This window comes from Bombus impatiens, unplaced genomic scaffold (genome assembly GCF_000188095.3).
Source record: "Bombus impatiens unplaced genomic scaffold, BIMP_2.2 scf_0498, whole genome shotgun sequence".
Taxonomy (NCBI): domain Eukaryota; kingdom Metazoa; phylum Arthropoda; class Insecta; order Hymenoptera; family Apidae; genus Bombus; species Bombus impatiens.
The window spans coordinates 25,591-38,507 of NT_176917.1; the positions used below are offsets into that span (position 1 = coordinate 25,591).

Genomic DNA, 12,917 nt, shown 5'->3' on the forward strand with positions numbered 1-12,917 from the left:
AGGAAGGCCCTGTTCGAGAAGCGGAAACGCATCAGCGACTACGCGCTCGTCATGGGCATGTTCGGCATTATCGTGATGGTCATCGAGAATGAACTGTCCAGCGCCGGAGTCTACACCAAGGTGAGTCGATGATCATTCTTCGTTTGCTTTAGTTATTGGGGCTCTTCCTGTTGGGTTTGGTGCAGGATGAAAGGTCGTTAACGTTTGGCCAGCTGTATCGCATTGTGGTAGATGATGTTTAATTATGTTGTAAGTTTTAACGATGATTAAATGGTTTACGGTTATCGAAATAGACAGATGATGCCTAATTTTCTTGTGAATTTTAACGAAGATTGAATGGTTTACGATTAACAAAGTTGATGGATGGTGCTTGATTTTCTTGCGAGTTTTAATTATGTAATGCTGTTTGAATGGTGTGAAATTATCGATATTGATAAACGATGCCTGAGCTCCTTCCAAATTTCATCGAAGATTAAATGCACTACGGTTATCAAAACTGATAAACGACATCTGATTTTTTAGCGAATTTTAATAAGTATTAAGTAGTTCGTATGGAAATTGAGGCTTCTGGGTGGAAATTGTTTCATAAAGACATAGTTTCATCAAGCATCGAATCATCGATCGACGAGTACGTGTTCCCTAGAAGTTATTTTGCAACCTAACTTCGTTTAAAAAAATGTAATCTCAATTAACCTTATAGAAGAAACGAAAATTAGATGCAACGATATTCTTAATCGAACTATGATCATTTGCATAAGAGCCTGTACTTTATCAGCACCAGGGAAACTTTAAAAGCGTTCAATTTTCTCGAATGCTTGCTATAATCCTACTATAAAAAACAGAGTCTGCTACGAACAGACCGTTTCCATTTCTATACTCCAGATTTTCGCGAGTGCAAGAAGACGAGCTCAGGTATGGGTTTTCTTGCCAACTTCTTAATCGATTCAGCCGGCCAACTTCGCGATCAGTTTCTCTCGTTAGCTGAGCGTTCAAAGCTGACGCGTTCCTTATGTAAATCCGCTCGGAACTTTTCAAAGTCACGCTCTCGTTATGGAATTAACGACTACGGCCATTTAGCGTATAATAAGACGCGCTTACGACTCAATGGCTATATTTTGACGCGACTACTATCTTCATTCTTTAATTTTCCGGTATACGACCCAAATGCGTAATTCTTTGTTGCGAACATGCTTATTTCGTCGCGTCATACACTGTTCAATTGTTTGTTGTATCACATTGATATTCACATTTTGTATCTGCATATTTCACACTTATTTTTATTCGCTTCTTCTTATCTGCGTATTCTTTAATCCTTGATATTTTTCTTTATCCTACTATCGTACGAAGAACATATCAACGTATAAAGCACTGTATTGACATTGAAGCAATCTTATAACGTCACATTTTTGAAGTGACCTTCGTGCAATTTTTATATTTTGCTGCTATAATGCTTTAGCATACGAAAAACATCTAGTGTAGGAAAAACATTTAGTAAATGACGAGAGATAAGCTGAGAAAACTTTTATGTTTTCTCATTACACGATTGTTAAATGCGCGTGACGATGAATTTTAATCTTACCTCTGAGTAGCTTATGTCCCAAGGGATGTATTAAACGTGTCTACCAGTAACGTTTCTAGTTTCTAGAAATGCGATGATCACGTGTTTTCCTAGCGGAACAACATAAGTACCCGTTTTAAGTGCCAAATCGCTAACTCTGAAGATGTTACTCCATTAAAAACGTAAATTAAGAAACTTCTTTTTGTGCTAAGAATTAATTTCATCTTTTTTTAAGTAGGAAATCTCCTCCAATTAAATTTCGTATTATAATTCTATAGAAAGAATAGCTGATTGAATATTCCTAGAAATGAAAGCGAGTGATTCGTTCATTTTATGTCACCGACATTGCTTTCCTTGGCAACGATGTAGCTTTTTCTTTTAATGGTCTCTTTTAAATGGTTCGATTCGAAGCTCGTCATTTTCCCGCTAATTCAAAGTTGCTCGCGTCTCGTTCAATTAACCTGCATTTTGCCCATCAACGGGCGCGGCGATTCGATAAACTGAATGTCTGCCACTTTGAAAGTGTTGCCAAAGCCGTTTAAGTCACCGTTCCCGCAATTAAATAACAATCTGATATGTTAATTAAATGTTACGAGTGAGCGTCGATAGACAGTTGCAGAGAATCCCAGAGAATATTCCATTCATGTTGCTTTATTTCTTATTCTACTTCACATTAATCGTAAAAATATTTCCTCGATTGTTTCTTGTATCGTATCTAAACGCATCGAACAATTTTCCTTAACAAACCAATTAATTACGTAGAAATATCCTATTAAAATCATAATTTCATAGATTGTTTATAAATTTTGCCATGAATTTTCTCAAGTAAAAATAAATCTCAACCTTTAGAAACTTGCAATATCTTAGGATCTTACGATATAGCCCATTGAAATTGCAATTTCATTATTAGAAATCAATTTTTTATTCTTAAAAAATCCGTATGATATATTTTCCCAACGATCAATAAAAAAATTCATACAACTATCGTAGACTCCTTTTCCCATCCCAAACATTACAATCTTCCAAATAATCCTTTATTTCGTCTGTATATGCAAAAATGAGATATACCTGAAACGCAATAAATCAGCTGTTCACAACAACTGAATAAATAGGATAGCGCGAGTCAATCCAATTTGGCATGAGTTATTGTGTTGTTTATTTTCCGAATTCTTTCGATCGCTCGAATCTTTCAGCCGGTTCAACGGAAACGTCAACGATGTCGCTGTTTTTCCAACCACCTACTCCATCCTCTCGCTAATCATCGGCCGTCGGAGTGGTTAAATCTAGCGTGAGCAAAGGAACACGGTTGACGACTGAATTACGCTGTTGACCGTGGCAATCTCTCTGAACTGGCGCCAAGAAGCAACGAATAGATTAACAATATTGGTAATGGAGTGGGAAGCTTGACTACAAGTAGGAAGGAAATATTCTGCTCTGTGTGTGTGTGTCTATGTGTGTCTCAGCTAGCTTGAGAAAGAAGGCCAGGAGGGTGCATTCGATTGCTCCCTTTCTTTCTGGCCTCGAATATGCTGGCGGGATTCTGGGCCAAACCATACATTTTAGGGGAGCTCTGGTCGACCGGAATCCCTTATATACGGTGTTCTATAAACTATGAAGCGGATTGCTGGTAGAAGCCTCTGATATTATAGAAGAAACGTTTAGAGTATAGTAATTTTGAATTGGTCGCAGGAATTGGATAAAGAAAAATGAAAATTAATTCTTTGTTTTACACATAGTAGAAGAATCTGAGAAATTTTTAATTTCTATTACGAAATGATATTTCACATATATAAAAAATGATAAATTTGTACATTCAGAATTTATATTTCTGCCATATAGAAATTTATAAATTTTGATCGTGCAACATTGTTTCCATGTAAAATTGTATTGTTATAATTTTATTATTTTGCTGTATTCATAAAATCTCATAAATTTTCACGTCACGTTACGTTACGTTACGTTACGTCCGATTGAATGAGAATTTAGTAACCGACAGTGAAATAGTATTCAATAGTTTAGTGAACAAATATTATCTGAAAGGTGTATTAATAATTCAGATCGATCTACGCGATAAAATTGATTTCGAGTAAACGAAGTCGGTAGACCTAAGATGGCTACATTCAATGTAAAGAACGTAAGGTATGTCAGCATTTACTTTTAGTACACCGATAACACACCCTGTATATGCGTTTCGCCTTTCAAGAAACTCACAGAGATATTTACGCTTGTTCGCCCTCGATTATCAGATTCGTCTGGAAACGTGCGTAACGCTTGGAAGAGTTCGAAAATTTACAGTAGCAGATACGTGCATCGACTTGCAAATACCGCGGATCACTGGAAATCCCTCGAAGAGGAAATTTCGAAAATCGAACATCCGGCACGAACATTGAGTGTCTCATTTTTTATGCATTGCTCTTCTAGATACGATGGATTCGTGTGACTATATATGCACATCATATTACTGCGTGTTTCATAAAATCTAAAAATTTAGAAAGACGTTAGATTAAAATTTCTTTTACTTTATAATAATTTCTATTAAAAAATGTATCGGAGTAAAGACAATTATTACAGATGTTTGTAATATTAATTTCAAATAAATAATGAAATTAGCAGCAAGTTTTACTAGTTCGATATTCTTTTAAACTGTCATTGCTAAGATATAATTTCTTAACGTGGAACGAAAATATGGAAGTGTCATTGTTGGCACGAGAAAGATAAGAAAAAGTGATGTAAGAAGATGTTTCACTTAGGAGAACCGCGAGTAAGATGAAATTGTAAAGAAATCCGTATTATTTTCAAACATTGAAATATCTATACTATCATAAAAAACCATCGTTACTAGAAGTTAACGCCATAAATACATTTGAATTTTAACCAATGAATTCCAGTTAGTAAATGGCAATTCACGAGAAGACAAATAAATCGCTATACATCACCTTTTTTCGAGAAGATCCCATGGGTTTAACGTTCCGGAAATTCGATCATGCGTCGTTGCTCGCCGATGTTCTGCTCTGATTACGGTTTTTTCCTTATTCGAACGTTGGAATCGTGATTGGTTGATTGTCTTCTACAAGTTTCTCGCGGCTGAGCACTGTCACAAAAAATAAATGGCGAGCACGTGGCAGAACCCGGAAATGAATATCTAGCCCTTGAAAAGCAGACGAGGAATTGCATTACATATTTCTCTTGTACCGTGGTATTGCGTTGAAATCGCGTGGAAAATTTGATTTTCGCGAGTTGTAAAATTACTGAGAGAAAGATCTGATTTATTATCAGATCTATTACAGACAAAGATATTTAATAATACGGATAATGTTACTGATAATTTCTAGTAATTGGCAATTAATGGCTAATGACTTTAAAAACGGATCGAATGGAGAGTTGCTCGTATCGTATAATAGTTTCCATGGAATCTGATATTGGTTCAAAGGTACAGATTTATATGATCAAATTCTGGAATTCGATACAAATGTTTCCTATACTATGAAGAGCTCGATAAACCGATACTTACTACGCTAATCGAAAATATCGATATTCAAATGTTGCGATAATACCTCTCCTTCATCCAAGTGGAATTCATGGTTTCCCAAGGAATACATCGAGCCATTAAACGTACCAATCGCACTCGTACTCGATTCGTGTTAAAGAAGGTATTGATTTCACGGGAAATTGCTTCCATTTCTAAGAATACTAGAAAATTTATCATTCTATAAGTTTTTAAATTTTAAAAATTTCAAAGATATTGGATGGATTTAATAATTGGCATTTATAGAGTAGACGTATAAGTTACGTATTCGTCAGAAAATTTTACGTAGAGAACCTAAAGTTTCACTTGGAAACCCACTTCTTCCCATTATATCGACATTCTTTAAACTAGTAGATTCTGGCCCTTAATTCGTTTAAGACTGTCATAATTATGACAGGTGACTAACGTTATTACGAAGCAGTTGAGTCGTTCTAAAAGAAGTCTTACAAGATCGAATAGATTATTTTATTTTAGCCTCGTCTGTCTCCAACTAGAGGAATACCATACTGCATTAGACAACGCAATTCAGTAAAACTAGACAACATACAGTCGATAAAGACGAGGCTATGGGCCAATGAAATTTATTAAAGTTGGTCGTTAGTGGTTTCGTCTATATATTCTTCTATATTATTTTTTAAAGAATTAAGAGATATCCTGAAATATCTCTGAAAAAATTAATCAACATAAAAAAATTAATTCTAAGCTTGCAAAAACTTCCTAATTCTACGTAATTATACCTTCGCAAACTGAAACGCGTCAAATCAACACAAGTCCCATCTCTTTCAACTCGCTGTGCGCGCAACATTAACTCTTTTTGCATCAACTCCTTTGCATTTGTCGACTATCATTAACGAAAAAACATAAGGACAGTAAGAAAAAGAATAAGACAAATGCGAAGAACGCTCCGAAAGGGCGAAAGTAGTTAGCTAGTTGCTGCAGAATAATCCAACAAAAGTGAGTCTCTCGTGTGTTTCTCGCGAGCAGTTCACGTGTGACAAACATGGAACAAAATGCTCACTAATTAACAAAGTCAAATGGCTTACACGTTTCATGAAACCTGAAGATTAATGTTTCATACTGTTTAAACTCTCCTGAAATCCCTACGTTAGGACGAATTTACATTTTTACGGTTTGTACATCATGGATAAGTTATTCACACTGAAAGATGTAAAGATTGCTTTCATTTGCATTTTATCCAAAGTGAGATCAGTAAACTGTGGTTGTTTATCTATTTATGAAAAATTTAAATACAGGCTCAGAGAATTATTTGAACACTTGTAGACATCTTTAGTATATTTAACACTTGTTATATGTTAACTTACGTATTGAGAAATTTTTAGTGCAAAATTGTACGCTACAGGTATAATACGAAAATATGTACAAAATATCTAAAATAGAGTATTTATTATGATATTTGGTACATGGAATCTATTTAAATTCCATTTCCTTAATTTTGTTGGTAAAAATATAAAGAATCAGTATAAAAATAAAAAATCTAATTAATATATCTATCTATTAATATAATCTAATTCAAATGGTTATTCGTGCCGTATATTATCTTATTCAGAAATCCAAAATAATAATTATTTTTAACATTTTTTGGAAAAAAAGTCATCGAGAAAGAAAATAATTTTTATCCAAATGGAATCCAGTTATCAATAAATCTCAAAGAAAATACTCAAAAACTGAAACAATTAGAAAGTATTAACTTTTAATTGATCTGATTATGAATAACGATTATGAATGATTAAAATCTTCGTGTCTACGAGTAATCATCGACGACGAAAATTTAATTTTGGTTACCAATGACCAATATAAATGATCAGAATTTTTTTGGTCGTCATTTATAATTGTTATTCGTAATCAAAATTTTCTAATTAAAGATATTAACTTTTATACCACAACTTTTACAATTCGTCTTATAAAGGCTACGATATCTGATATTTTTACAACACCAAGTGTTTAAACTCGCTTCTATTCTCGTCACGGATACCAACTATTCCAGTGAAAAGAATGAGCGAATCCGGAAGATTCGAATCCAATAAGTCACGTTGTAGAGTCGAGTATCGAATTATGAGAACGCCTGTGTAAACGCAGTTGCGTCGGAATGTTTGGTTTTCCTATCACGAGCTGCTTAGAGACGGCGTCCTATTTCTTGACAAACCGACTAGAACGAAATGAAGCGGAGTCAATATTCGTCAACGATAAATCCTCGCCGGTTGTTTATACGGTCCGTCGAACAGCATAGTGCTTTATGTACCGGGTATTATGAATCCGCGAGGCGTAGGTGTGCATATCTAACGATGGAACGGAGTGCAACTCGCTGCTGGGAATATTATACCGATAGGAAATGCTATTAACGCAGTTTGTGCATATCGAAAACTATACAAGGATGTACGATTATATTGGAGTACATGGTACGTTAAAGTGGATCGAATATCGGTCGAATCAATGGAATTTCCGAAATTATAGAGCTCTTCGATGTTCTTCCTTTAAAAAAGAATGTTTAACGCATAACATATTTACATTATTGTGTGTAAGTATCCGAGCACTTCGTTGATTCGTAGAAATTTTATTATCCACATTGAATTTTTGTATAAAAGTATAATTTGTTTCTGTAACCATAATCAGTGACATAGAAAGCATAATCCGTGGCATAGATTCCATGCCGTCTGAAGTTATGGGATATTATAAAACAAGAGATTGAAACGAACCTGTATAAATGTTTCATTTGTCGTTCAACTCATGAACACTCAGGCAACAATTTTCAAATATTATGCTAAAAAGTTCCCAACAAACTTAAAATATAATATATTTAAACTAAAATATTCCAATATTCTCGAAATCATCGTGAAATTCCTTGCCCGCCATCTGTCTACGGTATGTCCGCGTAGTTGCAGGAAATTCAGTTCCAGAGCGGAAAGTTACCGTAACACATATTATTATATGAGATACCGGAGATAACCGCGGTAGATTGGTGGCAGCCACATGCAGCACGTATCATTGGCCAGTCGCCAATGACCAACGGGGTGGAGGTAAATTTAAGTATCTAGTTCATGTTCGTTGGCGTGCATCCCCCTTGAAATATCCCCTCTGGCGCCAAGACCGCACTCGCTGGCTCGCTCCACGTTTTTCTATTAATTTCTATCGTGTCTTACCGATTTTTTTATAAGGGGCCGTTGCAACCTTTACGACAACAAGACAACAATTCACCCTCGCGTCATTTGTCCCTGCGATAAAACTCGCTCCGTTGCTTGTTTGTCCCGCACGTCCGATCGTAATCTTCCTCCCTATCTGTAACTTCATACGGTTCCATCTTTTTTCTTGGTGCTTTCTCGAAAATGGTGAAAACGAATCCGATAAAATCGTTGACATTTTTGGTGTGGTTTGTGTGTTCCAGAATTTTACCATTTACTTTGTCATCTGGTTTACCGAACGATGACGTAATTACAAAGAAAACTAGTTTTAAAACCTTTCATTGTGTATTTAACAAATGTAGCTTTAATTAAACAATTTATTTCATAAATTAATGTTTGTATCAAAAAGAACTGAAGACACATTGCCCTAAGATTTATTCGTGTGAAACCATGTGTTATTGGAATTTAATAAAATCTACTAAAATTATGTACATATATTATATATTTATAAAATGCAATAAAATATTTTATTTAATTTCGTAAAATTTTTATTTATATCTTAATAATGCGGCCTATGAAATTCTTGCCGCAATACCGTATACAAGGTGGTCCAGTCAATTAAAGGACATACAAATCTTTATTCAGCGGATAGTGTCTGTAACAGTTTCAAAGACGTGTTCCGTTTCCTGTGTCGCGGCATGTTTCCATAAAATCCAATCAAAATCGCAAAGCGTGACCCGCGAAGTAACAGAATGCATTAGCTTTGATCCTGAATTCTGAGCCGATCCTGTTGAATCTCTCACTATGTTAAGCGCGCGAGCAAACAGCCATAATATGCTAATACTAAAACTTGACCAAGGAATTATTCACGCGGACCCTTGTAATCGCCTTCTGCACGAACAAGTGTGTTAATTTCAACGATTAGAGCTGTTAGTTTTCCATAACTCGTACGATACGGCTCTTTGTGATTTACGAAATCGATGTTACTGTTCTAAAGTTACAGGCAATATGGTATGTTCCACCATATATGGACATGGGAACTGAGCGTACGTCGCTATGCATATACCATGTGAATGCAGCGTCATGGACGTAGGTGTGCCGCATCCTGGCTGGGTCATTATAAACACTAATTGTGTACCTTACTGCTTATACATAGTATACGTATATACGTAGTTGATGAAAAGGATTATGATGGAAATAGGTTCGTATCCCAGTTTTGCATCTTTAGATTTCTATTAACAATTATTCAACATTAAGATCTATTTTTAAATGAAAAAGAATGTTTCTCGTTTATTGATATCTATGTCTTCTTCGTGATATCTTTATCACACTCTATGAATATAAGGGATCTCGGAAAAATTGTCGCATCTTATACTTCCGCTCGTTAAATAAGCTCTAAAAAGCTGAATAAAGTGTGAACCTGATAAAGAGAACGAATCCATCAAACCCAAAGTTTTCAGGTCAGTTATTTTTATGGCTGATGCTCACCATTAGATCCGTGAAATTTTTTATGCCGATCTTTTATTGTTCTACCATCCTCCAATCTGCAAATTCGTCTTCTTCGCTTAATATCGTATTAAACTTAATATTTTAATATTTTTGCATATTATGTGCAATCTAAACATTTCTGCACTTTTAAATTTCTTATAAAATATTTATCGAAAATCGTTGGATTTCCAAGTGTATGTAATTTTAACATTGCAATATCTTCTGAAGAAAATTCATTTAAAAGCTTTACAAAGTTCATGTTTTTGATTGAGAGTTTACTCTTCGTTTTCTTACTGCTGATAATTAAACATTTCAACTATTCAATGTACAAAGAATTTTCGCTAGATAAAATCGCAAAAAGTCGATGATAAGTCGACACGGTGCACCGGGTTTGTTCTCTAATCCCTATCAGAAAGCCAGGGTAAAAGCACTCGAATTTTTTTTCGACACCATTTGTATCTCGCCACTGCCACCAATACCACGAAATATAGCGATCCTAATCCTCGCATAACATGCAAACCCTGTAGAGCAGATTGTCGCCGAGAAAAGGACTCGTGGCATCCTGAGAGCCTGTATCGGTCGCGGAAACCGAGATATCTGACGCAAGAACGGAATAAGAAGGTTGCTGGTTTCCTTTGTTACGAATCGTATCCAATACCAATAGAAAGATAGTTTTGTTTAAATATAATTGTCCGTACCCTAAATTTTAAAAATTTAAAAAAAATAAACAATTCGACTTATCATATTTTCTGCACTATGCTTTTTAAAGAAAAGAAAATTTAGACACGTTGCATACTGAAACAGAGAACATTTTCACCACTCGACAAGAGAAGACAACAATTAAAAAACAATATTTTCTACATTAATGTATCTTTTGCTCAAAAAAAAAAAGAAATTTCTGTACGAGGAATATAACAAACTTTATTTCGCGAATATTTCAGTCTTGTGACTCGAAGATCTCCAGAAATCAGTAACGAAGAGTTTGCAAACAGAACCGTCATTAGTACATTCTGTGTTTTACGAAATCTCCAATTTAAGAGGTACGCGAGGGAAGAAAATGTGAAACTGTCACAAAGTTGTAAAACAGACCCCTCTTTTCCAGGGATTGTAAAACTGAGCTTACTATTTCAACTGAATCGTTGGTAATCTATTACAGTGATCGATATAACTGTAAACCACTAATTAAAAAAGACAAGCTTTTTTAAGATTGATTTTCGGCATTCTGTATCTAAGAAAGCAATTTCGTTGTTTGATGAAATAATCTCGGATCGCAATTTAAAAATTTTGATTGGATATTGAGTTAATTTAAACATTAATTCTTCCATCAACGACAATACCGAACAACTAATCATCAAGTTTCGAGTTGAATCGAGTTGAATTTCATTTTCCTTGGTGTGTCCTACCCGCGATAGGATAGTTTTAACGAAATCAGAATTATCTAAATTGAAAGAAATTTTATTCGTTGTATTTGTAATATTCATAAAAGTTTAGGATCCCTGGCGCTTTTTAAAGAACGAAAGAAGGGGCTGAAAGTCGTATCAACTACTCGGCTCGTCTATTTCTTATCCTCACGATCGCTCTTCCAGACGAGAGAAAACAAAACTTCAGAATTACAACCGGTCGTTTTTGTTCGTGTGAAACGACTTGCTCGAGGTTCGCCGAACTGCACGAAGATCGTTAACGTTTATTAATGAGGGTAATGAATAAACATAGAAACGAAGGTGTTCCCGAATTTCACGGCGCAAAAACGACCGCGTAACGCTTACGAAGGGAGTAGAAAATTTCGATGGAACGAGGTTCTCAGTTCATTCCGCGCGATAACAAGAAACTTCGATGGAACTTGATATTCCGACAAGAAGATTAATTTGCTTTTAATCCTTCTAACTAGTGGTCCCTTTTGTTCGCTCTGCCTGTTTGCACCTCGTTGGAAGACAACTCAGAAAGCATGAACAAAGAAGTATTTATTGGGTTTGAAGCTGTGCTTAAACTTCTAATCATCCCACGAACGATTGCGAAATACTTTAAAATGTTATCTTCTTTGTAGTGTCAAATATAAAATATAAACTATTCTCGTCAAAAGTGCTGGCTTTACTTAAAAACAAATATAGATTATAAAGATTAGTTCAAGTGAAACACATTCCAGATTTGGCGAAACTTTTCCCTACCAAAACCGTTTTTAAATTAGAGTTCTCCTGAATCTGTTTACGTAAGAACGTGAAATGTAAAATGCATTTTAATATTTTTATCAAAAATGCTCGTTTCATTCGAAAACAATTTATATGATTGTCGATGTGTTGCTTTCATAAATTGGTTAAATTTATATGCCTCTTATGTTCGATGAAATTCGAATTAAACACGCGTGTAAAACACTGTAAAAGATCTAAGTTATGTTTAATCTATAAGGGAAACGGAAAAGGGCAGGAGAACGAAAAAAGCTGGTTGTTTGAGTTCAAATCCCCTTCTGTCAAATGTGTTATCACCCCTTGGCTTAAAGCACGATTTCGAAGCGAGCTTTGCAAAACGGTTCGACGCTTTTGTGTTCGTTTGCGATTACTTGGAGTTCTGTTTTGCAATTCAAAACGCGGCAGTCTGGAAGGGTTTGCAGGGCTATCGACAATTTACGATTTTGGACGTGGAGTCTGCCCCGTTTGGTATGGCACGAGAAGGAGGAAAAATAGCGGCACGAGGACTAGATAGGCTCCCGTGGTGAAAGTATATTGTCATTTGAGGAATTCAGAAAGCACCGAGCTTCGTTTCGCTTCCCATACAGTTCTGAGTCAAACCACTCGTAATTTAAAATACGATTTCCATCGATCATTTCGCGAATAGTATTTTCCTAGTAAGAATCGGTAGTGATTTATAAACAAGAATGTAAGAATTTTATTTAATATAATCGATATTCTTTTATATTGTCTTTCGATATAAATTTTGAAAATATAAAATAATTTCCCTATCCCTAACCCAAATCCTATCTGCTAATGTTATATTTGTTAATTATTAAAAAATCGTGTTAAACTCTTAATTCCTAAAACTGAACTTTTTTTTAGACAAAACTTCTAAATCGGTGGAATAAAATTCTCTCTATCTTAAATTAGTAAAGCTAAGTCTTTCTGAACTTAATGCTTTTTAACGTAAAAAGTTTCCCAAATCAAATTCTACGAAGCAAAAAAGGTTCAGAATCTATCCTTCGACGTGTCATCCTATCACG

The 12,917-nt window shown here is 35.0% G+C and overlaps 1 protein-coding gene across 1 annotated transcript in view; it reads left to right on the forward strand.

Moving 5' to 3' along the window:
• Nucleotides 1-2: 2 nt before the first annotated feature.
• The window catches only part of LOC100745626 (small conductance calcium-activated potassium channel protein-like), a gene marked incomplete at its 5' end in the record, with an annotated part of 64,896 nt that continues 51,981 nt past the window's right edge, over nt 3-12,917 (forward strand). Inside the window, one exon of the mRNA XM_033321801.1 lies at nt 3-120. Within this exon, the coding sequence (XP_033177692.1) occupies nt 3-120 (118 nt within the window). The remainder of the gene's footprint in view (nt 121-12,917) is intronic.